This window comes from Manacus vitellinus, unplaced genomic scaffold (assembly GCF_001715985.3).
Source record: "Manacus vitellinus isolate BGI_N305 unplaced genomic scaffold, ASM171598v3 scaffold_4_pilon, whole genome shotgun sequence".
NCBI lineage: Eukaryota > Metazoa > Chordata > Aves > Passeriformes > Pipridae > Manacus > Manacus vitellinus.
The window spans coordinates 23,510,077-23,528,945 of NW_021940604.1; the positions used below are offsets into that span (position 1 = coordinate 23,510,077).

Below are 18,869 nucleotides of genomic sequence, written 5' to 3' on the forward strand. Positions count from 1 at the left end.
CCTCCCGCTGCCCATCTCCCGCTGCCCCTGCTCAGGTCCCCCCTCGCTGCCTGCACCCAGATCACCTCCCGCTGCCCCTGCCCTCATCGTTGCCCACTAACCCCTGCCCACATCACCGCCCGCTGCCTTTACCCAGGTCATTGCCCGCTGTCCCATCCCAGATCACCCCCTGCCTCTACCCTACTTTTCCCTGCGGTGTGTCCACACAACCTTTTGTAAATAGAAGGGAACAAACTCTGAACCAGCAGAATGCGAGCCGGCGGCAGGCCAGCAGCCATGTGACGGCTTCCACATAGCGTTGACGCAGTCCCAGAGCTTTTTGGATTGAAGTGCAAGTAGGGTTTGTCGCTGCCACCTATAAACGCAGTGTATGCCTGACCCTTGGGGCAGAGACATTTAAACAGGAAAGAAAAACCTTTTCCCTGCTCCTGGCCAATACCTGGCAATCAGATAATGAATTTACTTGAATGATTACATCTAATAAAACAAATAATTAGCAGTGTATGTTAATACATTTTCATCTTCTCTCCTACTAAATCAAACTCAGCATTGGACCAACTAAAATTTTTATCTTTGCTAAGTATTTTCATAGCTTAGGTAAGTCCAGTGGATAAAAAGAAAGGAAAGTTGAATGCAGTTTGGAGGAAATTTTAAACTGTCTGCACAGTATTTTAGAATAAAAGCAAAGGATGAAACAGGAGAGAGGAAAGTATTGAAGACAACAAAATCTAAAAGACCCAAATTAAGAACATGCCTTCTAAGTCCTGTTGGCATAATGTCCTTGTTGCAGGCTGGCTTCCGTGGAGGCTTGAGGCTTCCTGTCCTATTCCCCAGGGCAGCCAAAGGAGGTTTTCAAACGATGTAAAATATAGGGATTGTTATTGTCCATAAGAGTAGTGCTTCCAACAACATCTGCTGGTTCTTTAAAAATATTTTTCTTAGTTTTAGAACTTGTTATACATGTATTTGTAGTCAGAACATGTTTGTAATGTTGGAATGCTGTTTTCTAAGGTATTTAATATTTCAAGTGTCAGTATTAGATATCAAGAAAAAATTTTACTCAAAAACTGCACTCTTGGGTCACTCAGTAGCAGCACCCTACTACCTCAAAATGGATAGAATAGAAAGCATCTGCTTTTGGTGTTATTTATATTGTCTAGTTGCATTTTGCTCATTGTTCAGTTAACCAAGGCAACATGCATATTTCACAGTTTCTTTAAAATGCATAGTCAATTTGAAATCAGTTATCTGTTTTGTTGGGATTTATTTTATAAAGGTGGTTTCAGGTGTCAGACTTCTTCGGTCTTCTGCCTCTTCAAAATTTGTTAGGCTTTGTCAAAATTGTGTAACATTTAAAGTCAAATCATTGGCCAGTATCTGAACAAAAGGCAAATATTGCCTCTAAAAAATACATTTTCTGGCTCAGCCTTGGAATGGTATTTATGTGTAATTCAGTTGAATTGGAGTTGCATTGTTTTTTACAAATTGGAGGAACCAAGTGTACCCTGAGGATAATTGCAATATTGAAATTATTGAACCCAATGCTACAGCTAGGAAGTAAAAGATGCAGATTACTTGCCTCCCAAAGGAGAACCCAGAACTCACGGTTCTCTAGGTTTACTTCTCAGCCCAGCAGGAGAGCTTTCCAAGAGACAGCCTGGAAGGGAGCACACACGCTGAACAGGAGGCAGCTCCTGGGCAGCCTGAGCAAAGGGCAGGCACGTACCTCCAGTCCTTTTTGCCTCTGGGACTGCAGGGCTGTGTGGTGAGAATGGTTGCTTCCTCTCATTATTTCAAACTGTTCCGTAGGAATCGGTCTTCCAAAACATCACGAGGAACAGAATTTCACACTATTACCAGGAAGTTAGAGCAGCCCTTTGCTCACCTGCTGCGTGGAACAGGGCTACTTCCACCTACCACACCAGCTTTCAAGACTGCAGGCTTCCCTTGGGAAGCATTGGTTGCTTTGTGTGGTTTATCCAGTGAGTGTTCCTTATGAAATACAGGCAGAGACCCAGAGACAGGGAGCAGGACTTCAGGCATTTGCCTATCCACCGTGTGTCTAACTGCTAGATCATTTCCATTTGTGGAGAATGAATATGTGTACAATACTTTTGATTGGCTCTGGGTAAACCAGACTCTAGTTACGTAGTGTAATACCATTGCAATTTTGTGATAAACTCCTGTTACAGGATGGCTTGTGTAAGAGAGATGCTACTTTTGGCTGTTCAACAGCAGTTCAATGTACACATCTTGTAAAATTTAGCCAGTGTTATCTCCTTGAAAGATCAGCTTTCTTTGGTGTTTCTGTCATTTATTTATTTCATAAGTTACCTGTGCTTTAAGGAATGTATCTTGTATCTTTTACTGCATGCTGGAAACGAGGAAATTGAGCAGTTTATTCCACATATGCTGTTAAACACATATTTGATGTTATTAACAAACGTGTAGGTATTAACATTTGTCTGAAATGTAAAGAACTTGCTCTTCAGAAGCAAGTAACATTCAAGTAGAATACTTTTCATTGAAGCCTCTGAGTTTTATATATGAAACAATATACCACTGTGATGCTTTACAAGGAATAAACATAATAGACAATGTCTAAACCCCTGCATTTTTAATAACATTCTTACAGTCGATAGTGTAGAATTAGGGACATTCCTTCCAACTTACATGCAGATGCTAAAATATTTAGTGGGATGGTGTGCATCCAAGAAGCAGCATCTACCCATTTACCATGTATGAGTGAACTGAACAGTGCAATGTTATGCAAGTATTTAATTTACAAATAGCAAGCTTCTATAAAACTGATAACAAGCATTATTGTTATTGTAGTATAGTATATTAGTTAAGGTAATGATTAATTTGCATTTGTGATTATTAACAAGTGTTATGAAATTGGAATTGCTTTTCACATACAGCAGGTGTACATTTTTATACTTTTCTTCATGGCTTTCACGCTGTTTTTTTCAGTTGTGAGAACTTAGTACATTAGATATGGGAGCTCAAAGTTACTTCTGTAGTTACAAAGAGCAGAGCAGCAGTATTTTTTTCTGGTGGAATTTTTTTGTTTGTTTTTTAAGTCAGGACTTGAAAGTGATCAGTCAGGCTTTCTTTAAAAATGATTGCAGAGGTGGAGAACTGCCTTCATCTTACATTATCAGCAAGATCTTTTGTCTTTGCATTGTGCTTTTACAATGGTCATAATCATAAGACAGGTTGGGAAGGCATCCTCCGAGGCCAACACATTGGTAATTGTTAGGTGGTAAACAGGAGGAGGAGAATGCACATTATGGGATGATTTAACTTAGGCTTGTGATTCAGTTTGGGTTTATGGATGAAGAACTAGGTACACTTCTATGCTATATTTAAGTACCAATATGCATTATACTAAATTATATGAGACTGAAATACAGTTACAGTATGAGTTGGAGTTTGGTCCCTTATCATAAAGTCTTTTGTACCCAAGTGCTTTAAATCCTTAAGGCTTCAATGCATATTTCAGGTAGGCGCATTTTTGATAGATGGATTGCATTTTTACTCTACTTGCAAAAGCAGCATCAGGATGGTAGTTACCAGTAAATGCACAAACATTCCAAAATCTCATTTTTAATGTGTTTTTCCATGCTTTGGAACTTGCAGCATTGCACTATGCTTTGAGATTCTCTGTTAACCATGGTAATGATAATGGTAATACCATTTCATTGTTGAATGTTGTTAACCAAAATGATACAACGATGCAGTTAAGTGTCAAAACCTGGTAAGTTTTTTGCCTAGAGGCATGTATCTGAGCAAGAGTAATGGAAGTAGAGAGTGTTAAGTCCCTTCACTGAGCTATCTTGTTCATTGTCTAATCTGATGAGAAAGGGGAGCAGGATCTGTGGAGAGAAGGATTTTTGGGAAGGGAGTTTGGTGAATAGTGACAGCCAAGCTGTGCTGGGACTCTACTTTCTTTCCCTTACCTCCTTGGATCTGGCTGTTGATATAATTGCTGTTGTTGGTGTTTGGTGTGTTTTGGAATCCTCCTTCTAGAGAATTCACCAGAAAATAGGACGTACTGCAGCAGCTGTCCATATCATAGGAAGAAAAAGCTGCCAAGGCTAGTTGCTCTGGCAGTCACAGTTGCAGGCCTGGGCTCCCAACTTCAGCACAGAGTATTCACTCTTTCCTAGAACTAGCTAACTGCTGTCCTCTAGATAGCATTGACTCATTATTAGGCTGAGGGTGATAAGTATGTTTATCTTCTGTTTTAAAAAAAGATTGAAATATGTTTTGTATACTTAACATGACAAGGAACAACTGCCAGGTGTTTGCTTTACTGTATGGATTTCTTACTCAATTGTTTTTTGCAGTACTTTGTCCCAAGATCTTTTAGGTCTTTTTTTACTCCAGCTTTGCTTATTCTGGGCCACAGTGCTACCTCAAAACAGGTTTTACACTGCTACCTCTTTTAAAGAGACAATAATTATTATTCATAAGTACTGATGCATAGCAGAAAGTATTTTAAAGAATCTGAAATGTTTTATCTTTAGTGAACTTTAAACAATCAACAAAATTATTGTTAACCTTACATAGACAGGCATACATGCATCGACATGCTCAGGCACAGACTCAGACTTTCCCTCTTCTCATAAACCCTAATTTCCTATGGAAGCAATTGTTCTGTTGATATCTCTGTGTCCCTTCACTACTCACTGGTGACCCAAATTTGAAGCAAGATGGTGGTATGATAAGTAAGGTTTCGTTGGCCGTGAGATTGGTTCAGTTGGTTAGTACCTGGTGCTAATAACACCAAGGTTGTGGATTCAATCCCTATATGGGCCATCACTTGAGAGTTGGACTCAATGATCCTTGTGGGGCCCTTCCAACTCAGAATATGCTGTTATTCTGTGATTAAATGGTCGAGTCAAGCCAGTGGCTTGCTGGTATATGGAGAGATTTTAATTCTTCCTTTCCATCCCAAACCTTGTGCATACTCCTGAGCTGGACCTGATTGCTTGCCTTACCCTGTGCCTCTCTGAATTACAAGGAAAGTAACTCAAAAAAAAAAGTGAGGTTTTTTGGGTTTTTTTTGCAGTTTATCAAGAAGGTTAAGGTTAAGGTGGGCACCCATGGTTGATTGAGGGAGCAGGTGGGGCTGTGAGGTAGGAGATCCAAGAGGCAATTGACAGGCCTCTTGACAGAGGCTGTTATATGTGCTTCATTTTCTTATAATACCTGAGTTCTTACAAATCTCACAAAGAAGACAGGAAACTAGATAAGGAGACAGGTATTATTAGGGCTCCTAAAAGGGAAAAAGTTGGAGCTTGTGCTTTTTTTGGCACCAAAGAGTTCAGGTATGAAACCCCATCTTTCTAGGCCTCATTGGTTCTGATACTGATTTTGACTGTTTGCTTTAATTGTATTCTGGCAGTTTTCAAATTAAAAAAAAAAAAGTAATAACACTGTGTTTCACATTTGTGAAACAATGTTTTGATTTAATGTTATTTGACCTGAGTTCAGGATAGCTTCGATCTTCCTGATGTTGCCTCCTTCAGAAAGTTAACTGTTAACCAGGGTGTATGCTTTAGTTTTAACTTTTTTCCAGTTCTACAGAGTAGCTTTTCAGATCTTCATTTCTCTTCTTCCAGTTTGATTGTATTCTCTGAGAGGAATTCTCCTTAAGCATTCTTCCTATTTGAATAGCAATAATAGCAGGAATCAGAAAGAAAATATAATTCCAAATATACCCTCCTAAATATTTTATGTTATTCTACCCACTGCCACCTCTGTAGCCCTTCTTGCTCTGTGTTTAACATTTTTTAGTGTTTTGCTCTGACACATCAGCCTAGGATTATCTGGAAAACCATTTAGATTTCCATTATAGAATATTCTTTAGTGGTATCAGCAGATTTGCTTACTGTCACCTCAGGCCCTCACCAAAAGACCATGTGTCACACTCCTTGAGTACTGGCACATGTTGGTCTTGTACCACAGCCCTCAGAGCTAAGCCTAGTGCAGGATGAAAAAGTGCAAGAAGGGTCTAGATGCTGAATATCAATGTGTCTAGGATATCAGGGCAAAATATGAGCAGTTAGTACTTTGTGCTTTTCTTAAGGTCCAGCATGGCTTTCTTATGATGCTGTACGAAGTACACTGTTGTAGGATTTTTCATAAAGAGCTGTAGTGGCTGTGTTTAAATTCATAAATATCATTCAGTTAGTAAGACTTGGTATTAACCCATACCAGTGCTTATCGGTGGTTTAGAAGTTGGTGTGGGCCACTTAAGTTTCATGCTGTTATGTCTCTACAGGGTTTGCAAAAGTTTAAGTGATGTGATTATTGTGCTGTTAAGCTGGCATAATTTGTATACAGATCAATTAATAAATGCAAATTGTGAAATAGGGAATTATGGTGGTAAAAGGAATAGGTGTCTGAGGGGTTTGTAGTAGCTCTGTGTCCAACTGAGAGAGACTTATTTTTATACATGATGATGAAGACAATTACTTGTTATCCCCTCGAGGATGCCCTTTACAAGGCTGTATATAGGGGCCCTGTGGAAGATCAGCACATCAAAGAGTATTTTGGCTTCTAGGGTGGCCCACTATGAGCTAATTTTGTAACTCTATACATCTTTTGTGTGGGTGCTACCCATTGTAGTGCAATCGTACAAAATCTAATCCAAAATAGGACCTCATACTTGCCATTACAGCCATCAATTGCTGACAAATTAAAATTCATATCTACACAGCATTCAAGTGTTTATGGAGGTTTTTAACAGTATCTTGAGATTTTAAAAAAAAATTGTTATTTAACATTATTCAGGAGAGCGTACAGACTTTTCTTCCTTCCATGACAGATTCTCTTTTTCTCCCCATCTCTCTTTTAAATTTCATTATAATTCCCAGTCCTGGGCTGTATGTACACTTTTGATTGACTGGTTTTATTCACTTGCACTTGTAAAGTAATAATATTGTGAGGCCAAGTAAACATAACACTCTGTAGATGAACATGAGCGGAGCGTGACCGTTCACCAGTCACCAGTTTACCAGTCGAGAGTGTCAGTTTGCATCTGCATGCCCTGTAAGGGTCAGTGAGATCTGATTAAGTTGTTTGCGTTGTAGATCTCTAGAGATTTAGAATATCTTTCAGGAATGTGTTCAGAGATTGATGTGTGTAGCTGAGTAACTTGCAAAATTAGTTTTCAAGTAAGCAGAAATACAGCTGTTTACTGTTTTTCAGAAATACAGGTATTTACAACAGAGTTGTAAATACAGAGTTTTTCACATGAGAAGTAACGCTAAAATCATGCTAACATAGTACATATTGTTTTTCCTCACAAGAAATATTTTTTAGAGGCTGATAGGAAAAAAGGACTCATTGTAGATTCATCTGCATTATTCTCCTTGAATCCATATCAAAAGATCAAAGATTTTTAAATGAAAAGTTACTCCAGTATGTATATTACAGTTTATGATGAGTTTTCTTTTTATGATGACTTTGTCTCTCCCACAATGACAATATGAAAACATTTGACTGTAATAAGTAGTGACTTTGTACAGGGTGGAGAGTTTAATACAGTTAACTTCCATTTATATACTGCCAAGATACTAACCAAAAGAAGGTTAGAATGATTTACACTTTGTAGCAGAAAAATAAACAGAGTTTTAAATATTTTCCTAACTGCTGTCTGTTGTCTGCAATGTAGTTTGCATGTTGACAAGTCCATCGATGGCCATGAAATTTACTGAAAATAGCTAGTTGTTACAAAAATACAGACTGGAAAGACTGGACATTATCTGTGGGCTGTTAATGCCCAATGCCTCTAGATGAAAAGAACAGAGGTAGGTATTTTCTAATCCCAGAAGATGCTGATATTTATTTTCATATTTTTGTTTTGTTTTTTAGTGAGATAGAAGATGAATTCAGCTGAAATCGCTGATGATGATGAAGGTAAGATATTACACTTCGTGTCATTTTTGATTAGGCAAAAAAACTCTTGTTGAATTAAAGCCTTTATCATCTGATAAAGAATGAATTTGGATCAAGACAAATTACATTAATGGTTCTTAAAAAGCTATCTAAAATGCACCATTATCTTTGTTACTCATTATATTTGCTACTCTACATCCTTTATGCTTTAGATTCTTCTTTAGGGAAGAAACTGTCATTTACTGGAAAACTCAATGATTTGACTTTGGGGTGATCTCGACATACACTTATCATAGAAGTCATAAAAAATGATGATGCTCTTCAAAACACATTTTCATAAGAAGAAACAAACCCCAAAAGATTGCATTAAGGATGTCATGTTTTTCTGGAGAGGGTGCTTTATCTTTCTAAACCTTCTCTTTTTCCAGTAAAAATTCCTAAAAAAAATGTGAAAGTAGAAAAAGAAAACGAAGATGAAGCTCTAGACTGCTCAGTAGCATCCAGATCTGCTGAGAAACACTCACTGGATGGCGCAGTTACTTGCCTGCAGGATTCCAACAAACGGAAACAAACCTCAGTTGGTTGTGATGGTTCAGGAGGCCAGCCAGATGCCTTACCCAGTGTGAAGAAAAGACGCTTTACGCAAGAGGTGACTTCTCTATACATCACTGTGACTTTTCGGTTCATATTTCTTAGGCTAAATTCATTGCTGCTATAAGTACAATGCAAGTCTTTCAACTAGATTTGCATTGATAATGAATTTGATGCAAATGTGGCTAATCTTAAGTCAGTTTGTACACGTCTGGTGCAAACTGGCTTAAGATAACATGGGAGTAATCATATTTGTGAAATACAGTTACAGGGTAATTCATTCATGTGAAGTATGTTTTTGTTGTTCGCCAGAGAACGTAGGAGCAGGCAGTGATTTGGAGTAATTGGGCATGACTCTGATTACAGTCCTTCTCATGTCACACAGACCTTCAGCTGGATCCTCAGTGATAGAATCAGGGCTGTAATTCTTCCTTCTGTGACACGAATTTAATGTCAGTGAGACAAGTATAAATTTGCTTATTATTTGAAAGGTAAAAATGCAGGGATGCAGAAGACTTCAGCATATCGAGAGTGGAATGTATTACAACTTCTAGTGCAGCATCCCACTTGTGGTAATCCAAATGTTTTTCTAGCTGTGAAGGAGATGCCCAATCTCTTGTGTTATCCTGATCTAGTGTTTCACCCCTTTAGCAATGGGAGATTTTAATTAATCTTTGCCGAAACTGAGTAAGTTTCTTTTTGTCCTTGTTCTTTTTAGTAGAGGGAGCAGTGATCATCTGTTCCCAGAAGAGTCAGCCCTTCCTTCCCAAGACTAAAATTCTCTTTTTTCAGCTCTTCTTCAGGAGTCACTTTATATTTTTGTTGCTTCTTTTGAGAGTCCTGAAAGAGTAGTGTCCAGTGTTAGATAGTCATATCTCTCCTGACACCCTCTAGAGCAGTATAATGACCTCCTGGTTTTCACACTCAGCACTTTATTAAAATAACCTAGATTCAAATTCATCCTCTTTTGAATAACTTCAGGCCCTGGGTTATATTTAGTTTGTGACCTACTCTAACGCACATATCCTTTTCTGCTGTTCTGCTACCTAGCCAGTTGTATTTGCGCATTTCATGTCTCCTTTCTAGCCATAGCTCTCTGTATTTCTTTTTCTTGACTGTCATCTCTCTGACTTCTCAGGGCTGTTTTTTTCCCTGAATGCCTGTGGTAGGTAGATTTTAATCTTATTACACGGTTTCTTTCTTTTCCTTTTTCTTTTTACAATTGTTTCCTTACATTCAAATTCTTAAAAGAGCTTTATAATGGTCTCTGAACTGTGCTTGCTTTGTATTTTACTGCTTCCTCTTTGCCATTAATAAATTTTTAAATTTAATTTTAAATGAATTATAACTTTGGACTTATAATATCAGCAATTGACCCAGCAATAACGATGAAAATTCATTCTTGGCTGACCCCAGTGAATCAGCATGTTTAGTTAAATAACCAACCAGAAATAGTCCTGAATCTTAACAGCATTTTTTAAGTTAATTGCTTTTTTAGTACCAATATTTCGTTTTAATTGATGACTTCATTAACTATTTCTATTTAAACAGCGGACAAAATCTTAATTATTTTCAAGAATGTTGTGCTCGTAGTATATTTTTACCACACATTGCATAGGCATCTATGTATAATATAAACAAAGCTGTACTTTTTATTGGGCTGCTGATCATATTACTGAATTACTTTCTATCTGAAGACATTTCATTTTTTTTTTAATTCTGAATGCCACTGTATAACCAGAAATTAATTTCCCCTGATTTTCTTTAAAAAAAAAAAGTTGGAAGATTGTAGGTTTAAAAAATTTATGGGCAAGACTTTTTGAAGTTCTCATGTGTTTGATAAAATTTTTCTATGTTTCTTGCTCATATATTTTTTATTCTTTACTTATATGCTAGAATATTATGTGCTGTATTCTTACAGATATTTAGACTTGGTTTATTAGGCATATTAAAGGTCATAAATTAGCTGGACTTGAGCACTGAACAGAACAATAACTAAGCAACTTTTAAAACTTGGATTAGGACTCTGAGAAAGAGTGCAAGAGACTATTTCACAATTTCTTGTAATGGTTGATGTTTTCCAAAATACTGCATTTTGCAAATGTTCAAAGAATATTTAGAACATAAAAACTTACTGTGTAATTGTAGTATAAAAAGCAGCACTATCTTGTGCTCATTGAGTCTCATGGAGCAATATCTTTGCTTCTTTTTTGATGATACATGAGAGCTGATCATCTTAAATGGGAGTAGTATTATCTGAAACACAGGGATGTTTACAGATCAATGTTACAAAAAACTAACTAAAAATATTAAATACTAGTTTAATTGGAGAATTTACAAACAGCTATGTATTTATGGTGTGGAAACTATAGACAAGATAATTAAAAGCAAAAGGAAGGAAAATAAGAATGCATCTGAAGTAAACAATCCTTAAATACAGGCCAAAACGTTTTGTTATCTGTTAGCCAAACACTATGTGTTTCTGAAATGTAGATAACCAAATCTGTCCCAGAACTCGATCCGAGCACTGTGAGCTGCATCAGTGAAAGGGCAGAAGTTCTGCTGCCATTGCAGCAGAGATCTGCTGTAGTTCTTTGCATGAGCTCCAGAGCATCATGTCCAAAACTGAGAATGCAAACTTTCACTGTCAAAGCGCAGTAAGATACTTCAGATAATAAACTCATGTTTTTTAATACACATTCTAATATTGCTTTGCCCTGACGTTGCATATGAGGTGTGCATTAATAGAAGTTACCCCCACAATGCCAAGTTTTATTATATAATTAATTAGAGAAAATAAACAGCAGGAGGTTAGATGAGAACTGACAGACATCTGATGGCCCATGGCAAGCTGTTTATTAGAAAAGGAATTGAATGAGTCATACGCTGTATGTGAAGGAATATTTGGGAAATTCTCTGTTAACAGGAGTGTTAGAGGAAGAACTAGCTACTTAGGTAGCAGGTCTCATTGTTTGTGTAAGAAATATTTTGGTTTGTACTTTTGATCTAAAACAGTAAAATAATTTGTAATTCAGTTTGGGTGTCTGACTGGGAAGCAGTACTGTGTTTACTGTCAGTGGACATTATCGTGGCCTGCTCTCAGGTGATGTCTGTATGATGGAGCTCTGTTACCATCCAGAAATACCACTGTTTTTCTGCTGACAAGTATAGGTGGTGTGTGATAACTTCAGTCCCAGCATAGGAGCCTACAGTTAGGTGGGAGCAATGTGGATCTCAGTTTGCTCACAATTTCGTCTGTGTTATGGTATTTTACAAGTCACAGAGAGCTGATTTAATTAGGCTGTATCATACCACTCTGGGGTAAAAGCCACCCTTTAACAATTGGTGGTGTTACAGGCCTCTGGTTCCTCGCTGTCCTCATAGCAAATGTGCTTTACTACAAGTGGGACAGTCTTCTAAATGTATCGCCTTTGCATTACGCTTTCATTTGATCATCTCTTCATCCACACAGCTTTGGATGTGAAAATACAAGGTTTCATATGTAGGGTTGTATGATGTGAGTGAGAGCAGAACTTGGAAACATAGCTTCAATTTAACTGAGTGCTGGTTTCTAAACTTGGAGTAGAAACCAACTTATTCTTTCTGAGCCTCTTTTAACTATATATTGCATTAGAAATTAAAAAGTAATTAGATTCAATTTATCACTGCAGTAAGTAGATGCCAAGTGAGAGTACACATAGGGACCACATTGATTTCATGAGTTACAGTCTTTTTTTTTCAGAAAGAAACCTTCTTTCAAGTTCCTCACTGTAGGACATACTGGGGTCTTCACTAGAATTTCAAGTTTCTTGTGGCTCAGCTCAGACCTCAAGTCTGTGTTTCATCTGTTTTAATACTTGAACGCAAATTCTGTAGTTTTTTAGCTAATTAATGTTCTGTAGAACAAGCCAAGAAAAATGTTTCAGTACAGTCATCTCTAAAATATGGGAGTGTTTTCTCATGTTTGAATTATGTATGTTGGATTTTGATTCTGTTGTATCTGCTTAACTTCCTAAGAATTATTTGCAATATCTATGCGTTTGGAAAAAAAAACCCAAAACCAGACACCCAAGCCCTGCGTATTTGCTGTGAGATGATGAAAATGTTTGGCATTTCAAGCAATGAGGAAGAATTACAAATTATTGAGAACATTAATTCTTTAAGAGCTCATTACTGTTTTTATGTAAATAATTTAGAAAATTATAAACCCATAAGTCTAAAATTCCCTGCATTTCAGAAATAAGGAAATATTAGGCTTCCGTTTTAAAAAGATAATACCAAGGTACTTTTCACTGTAAGTTTTTATTATTTAAATAGAATACCTTTCAAAAATTAAGTAATTTTTAGAATTTGTTTAGGAATTGTGCGCCATTATAAAGATTTTTAAAAAAAGCTCTATATAAACCTTTCACATCAGAAAGAAGAGAATAAGCATCATTTTTGTGTTTTATAGCCTTTGTGACATTTTCAAAAGCTACCCTAAAGAGAGTGCTGGAACATTAAATGCAGTTGTTGAAGGCAGTGGCAAGGTCACAGGACTAGGAGTCAGAAAATCTAGATGCTATTCTTGGCTCTGTTGCTGACTTGTTGCCACCCAAATTCTCTACAGCCCAAGGTCCTCATATGCAAGGTGAAGCCTAATGATACTTAATTTGGGAGAGTATTTAGAGATCTGTGGGTTGAGAGTACTAAGAATTATTATTGCATTTCTATTCCATGGAGAAAGCCATGAGCCAAAAAGAAAACCTAAATAATACTTTACTGTATTTTTATTTTTCCTACTGAAGTTACTAATTTTGATTATTTAACACAAGTCCCCTGAAGAACGTTTGACTTTGCATATTTATGTAACAGTGCCTGCTTAAGGGGCACATATCTATAGCTAATATTTTTAAGGCAGTTTTATTAATACAATGTTTATTCATTTGAAGGGCTCCCTTTCAAACATGAGGAACAGAGATACTGGCTCACCCACTCAGGTAAATGCAGAGCAGCCAAACAAGAACAAGAATTCTAATGTAACATGGCTCTCTGAAGAAGAATCTTTCAGTGACATAATCACTCCATCTTATAAAAAACCTCTCTATGGCATCTCACACAAAATCACAGAGAAGAAGAACCCACCAGGAACTGAGCAGTTTGCTTCTTATGAGTTGTTTGAAAAAATCAACCCCAGCAGTCCCTCACAAATTCGGACTTTGAACGACCAACGCAAAAGAGACTCGGCCACAGCCATTGCTGTAGCAGCAGCCACAGCAGATTCAGACTCAAATATATATTCTTTGATACAGAAAATGTTTTACACACTTAACACCCTCAATACCAATATGACTCAACTTCACAGTAAAGTTGACCTGTTGTCTCTGGAGGTTAGCAGAATTAAAAAGCAAGTCAGTCCAGCAGAGTCTGTTGCAGACTTCAAGCCTCCCCCAGAGTACCAGCTGACTTCTACAGAACTCAAACAAATCATGGATCAAAGCACATCAGGCGGAGACCTGGCTTGCCGGTTGCTAGTGCAGCTCTTCCCAGAGCTCTTCAGTGACGATGAGTTCGGCAGGAGCTGCAGTGCATGTGGCTTTCTGAACAAAAGGAAACTTGAATCTCTTCATCTGCAGCTTATCCGTAACTATGTGGAAGTTTGTTATCCTTCTGTGAAGAATACAGCTGTGTGGCAGTTGGAGTGTTTGCCTCAAGTCAACGATTTTTTCAATAGATTTTGGGCTCAAAGGGAAATGGAAAACAGTCAGCAGAATGTGCAATCATCCAGTTTTTATGAGACTGAGCAGGTCGAATCCTCTCATTTTATGGAGGATAAAGAGCAAGAGGAAGCCTTATCCTTGGACAGGAGTAATGTAATTGCCTCAGATTACATGCTGGATGCTCAGGATCTCAATGAATTTTTAGATGAAGCTTCTTCACCAGGGGAATTTTCTGTTTTTTTGTTACACAGACTGTTTCCAGAACTCTTCGACCATAGAAAATTAGCTGAAAGGTACAGCTGCTTTGGAGACTCTGGAAAACAACTGCTGGATCCTCATCGGCTTCAAATAATCCGTAGGTACACTGAAATTTACTTTCCAGATGTGCAAGAAGAAGAAGCCTGGTTGCAGCAGTGTGTTCAGCGCATAAATGATGAGCTTGAAAGTACATATATGGATGGAAGTGAATGTGATCAGATGAGAGATGACTGTTACGATTCTTCTAGTTTACCAGATGATGTATCAATCATAAAAGTGGAAGACAGTTTTGAATATGAAAAACCTGGCAGGCGGTCAAAAAAAATTTGGCTTGTACCCATAGATTTTGACAAACTTGACTTTCCCCCTCCTGATTTTGATGTCCCTGTCCCAGATTACCTGTTGAATAAAGAACAGATTAAAAGCATATATGAAAGCAGTCTTTCCATAGGCAACTTTGCCTCTCGATTGCTTGTTCTCTTATTTCCTGAACTATTTACTCATGAAAACTTACGGAAGCAATACAACTGTAGTGGATCTTTAGGCAAGAAACAGCTCGATCCCACTAGAATTAAATTAATTCGGCATTATGTGCAGATACTGTATCCCAGAGCAAAGAATGACAGAGTGTGGACATTGGAGTTTGTTGGGAAGCTTGACGAGAGGTGTCGACGAAGAGACACAGAGCAAAGGCGCTCATACCAACAGCAACGGAAAATCCACGTGCCAGGGCCTGACAGAAGGGAATTTCTCACCTATGCAATAAACCCTGAGAGGTTTCGAGAAGAATTTGAAGGGCCGCCACTGCCACCGGAAAGAAGCAGCAAGGATTTTTGCAAAATACCACTTGATGAACTTGTTGTTCCTAATCCAGACTTCCCTGTGCCTTCTCTGTATTTACTGTCTGATAAGGAGGTAAGAGAGATAGTGCAGCAGAGCCTGTCGGTTGGCAACTTTGCTGCCAGGCTTCTCGTAAGGCTCTTTCCTGAACTCTTTACTCCAGAGAATCTGAGACTGCAATACAACCATTCAGGTGCTTGTAATAAAAAACAGCTTGATCCCATCAGACTGAGACTGATCCGTCATTATGTGGAGGCAGTTTATCCTGTGGAGAAAATGGAGGAAGTATGGCATTATGAATGTATACCGAGCATTGATGAAAGATGCCGGCGTCCTAACAGAAAAAAGTGTGATATACTGAAAAAAGCAAAGAAAGCAAAAAAAGTGACAGGCTCCTTAAATTGCTAAGACTTTGACCACTAAATTATTGTCAAGATTACACTTTGGTTTAGACTGAAGGTCCTGTCGGGAGCTGAGGGTGCTCAGGATCTGGGACACTCAGGCACTAAATTTGTTGCATTTCAGTGTGTGTGTTGCATCTCTGTTGGCACCGCAGCAGTGGGAAGTGGCTTACTACATGGGTAAAGACCATCAGTGACAGCTGTCAATGACTCACTGAGAGCATGATTTTCACTGGTGCAATTACATGTATTGAAACTATTACTCCACTCCCCATTTCTGCATCTTCTTTTTCTATCACTTTCTAATAATAAAGAATTTTTTTTTAATGGTTGTGCTCTTCAAGGGCAGTTTTTCATTATACCTTATAAACAATATTGTTAATTTGGATTTTGAAATGCCGACTAAACAATTTAAATTTGAAAGTGCCGTGTTCATTGGAAATCATTGGAATATTAGACTTTTCTTCTACAGTAGCTGCAGCTTCACATTTGTTTTGTTCTTCATGATGTTGAGGTACTGTAATAATACTGTGTCAGAGAATGGGTCAGAATGGTGTCATTTGCATTTTTGACTGTTACCCAGGTTTTGTTTCTAAAATCAAGAATTAACTGTTGAAGAATTGAGATGTGAGCACAGACACCATGTGAATTTTTTTTTTATATTGACACCACAAACTTGATCCTGCCCCTGTGAGTTCTTTTACTGTTTTGTCTGGCATAACGCCTGGAGTGACTGAGGATTGCTCCTCTGAGTAAAGCCAGCAGAACAGACTCAAGTCTATGTCCATGCAATGTCTTCCCATCACCTGTTTGTAAAATAGTAACAGCAACAACAAAAAGACCTGTAACAAGAACTTAGAAAAATTATAGACCTTACTTTCTATCAAAATCATGATTCCAAAGGTTTCCAGTGTGCTCGTATTGAATTGCATATATAGAAATATGCACAAAGATTGGTTTTGTGATTAAATTCAGTGTTGCAGGGTCCCAACATATGAGCTGTGGTAATGTAACTCCTTTGCGTGAATGCAGCAGTGTCTGGATATTTTGGGTGTAGGGATACTGAACTCCCTCACTTTGCCAAATTGTTTTAGTGTAATTAGTAGCTATTTGGAGACATAACTGTGTATGTATAACTTAGGTTCGTATGGTCAAGTTTGCATCATTAATATGTTCAAGTGTAACAGAGACCACCCAGAACCCAATGTGAATTTGCTGTATGACTTGTCACTGGAGAACGCTGCTTTAAAACCAGTTTTCTCTTTCTTTCTTTTTCTTTTAATACTGATAAAAATGGTGAGAGAGAGTCAAACATGGATTTTTAAGACAGTAAAGACAGTGATTGCTTACAGACCATCACTGGAACACCTTGGAGTAATTATTGATGTTCTTTGTGGTCCTTTTCTGTTGTTTACTTAGATGGGTCATAGTAGCAAATTTTAAGTCAGTTCCAGTGTAATTTTCTATTTTAGCATTTGTAAGAAATTACAAAATATTTGATATTTTTACTTCAGATTTTTAGAATTTATTGTTCGTAGACTCATATTGATCCCTTTAAAAGGAATAAAAAATTTTTTTCCTGATGGCAAGAACTAGTAAAAGTATTATATTAAGCCAGGAGTAAATCATAGGTAGTAGCATTTGCTCGTTTTGCCCATATGGTAGTAACATTCTCAAAGAATGTATGAAGGAAGTCATGAATGTACTAAGTAACACACTGATACTGTTTATATCCATTTAAATGTTTCCTGTTGGTTTGAATAATAGCAGACCATGCTCAAAATGGATATCAGAGCAAATATGGCTATAATAAATCGAAACCATTTTACCAAAGATAAAGAACTGATACCACAATGTCTGCATCTGTTCATTTTAATGCATAAATTTAGCAAATTGAATGTATCAGAAACCAAGACTTTCTCTTGTAATTGTATGCTACCTAGAACCTCTGTGAAATTTTTCTACATGCACTTTTATGGGAGATATAAAATAACAGAAGATATTAACAGCTGTTTAATTTGCGGTTGCAAATGGCTGGCCAAAAGGTAAGAAATGAAATTATATTTTCTTATCTTAATGTCATACATGTTTCACTACTTGGTGACGTCAAAGCTCCCAGAAGAATTCAATATATATTAAACTTTTTTACAAGTTATAGATGTTACTAGCTAGCATGCAAGTTTGAGACATACTGGCTTTTACTATAGATGCTGATATTAAGTCAAAAAATCAGTCCATTCATATTATCTACAAAGTAGTGAAAAAACAATTTTCACTTCGTAAAATGACATTTTCGACAGTGAGTATAAAAATATTTTTGTTGCATTTTTCTCTTCTAATTGCTGTGTACATTCCTTTTGTCTCACTCTTCACAACCCTTTCATGATTCATTTGATTGTATATTTTATAACTGATACCAAGAAAATGCAGACATATAAAAAGTAACATAGTTCACTAACAAAAGCTCTCGCAGTGCATCTGAAGTACAGGCACTACATCCAGTTGGTCAGTCTTGTAAATAAATTAAAGGTATATTTTTTTCATACAAGGGGAATGTTGTCTGGTGATTGTTTGAGTATAAGCAGGATTTTTTTCCTGTAAAATCTGTTTCTAAGATCTGAGATAACCTTAGTTGGTCAGACAGATACATAAATGAAAACATCCCAGTTTGCTGGAGCCATTTTAAAAGATTTTTCTGTCTTTCAGACTTTTTCTGTTTAAAAGAATAAACTTTGAAAGCGAAGCTGTCATAGGGGAGTTGCTAGATATTGAAATGTTTGGCACATATGTAGCCATGCACTGATTTCTTATGGATGAGCATTACTTTCTACCTACCACATCAGTAAACTCTGTTAAGGTGAATATCAGCTTTCAGTAAGTATTGAGTATCCAATTTCTAAGCTTTCTAACAGAAACAGTGTAGTGTATCATAATTATTTTTGCATCTTACGCATTTTCTACAACTTAAAAATTTCTGTATAAGCTCTGTAAAAAACTTAAAACGGCACATCAAAGGAGAGATGCAGTATGCATCAGTTAACTCTGTTAACTCAGCCTGTTAAGTCTGTTCGGCTGACAGAATCAACAACAAATGTGTTAGCAAATGAGACAAATCTTTACTTGAAATCACTTTGTTATGCTGATGCAGTACAGCCAGTAGTGTTTCGTA

General features: G+C 37.2%; 1 protein-coding gene across 2 annotated transcripts; it reads left to right on the top strand.

The window, feature by feature from the left end:
- Positions 1 to 578: 578 nt before the first annotated feature.
- On the top strand, positions 579 to 18,245 carry BEND3 (BEN domain containing 3). 2 transcript variants are annotated; one of them, XM_008920494.3, is made up of 4 exons: positions 579 to 597; positions 7,888 to 7,932; positions 8,340 to 8,560; positions 13,434 to 18,245. In XM_008920494.3, the coding sequence occupies exons 2-4, from the start codon at positions 7,899 to 7,901 to the stop codon at positions 15,705 to 15,707; spliced, it is 2,529 nt and encodes an 842-aa protein (XP_008918742.1). In that variant the 5' UTR covers positions 579 to 597; positions 7,888 to 7,898; the 3' UTR covers positions 15,708 to 18,245. The 2 variants fall into 2 exon arrangements, with proteins under 2 accessions (XP_008918742.1, XP_017933538.1); XM_018078049.2 differs by lacking the exons at positions 579 to 597; positions 7,888 to 7,932; positions 8,340 to 8,560 and adding an exon at positions 9,484 to 9,667.
- Positions 18,246 to 18,869: the final 624 nt, after the last annotated feature.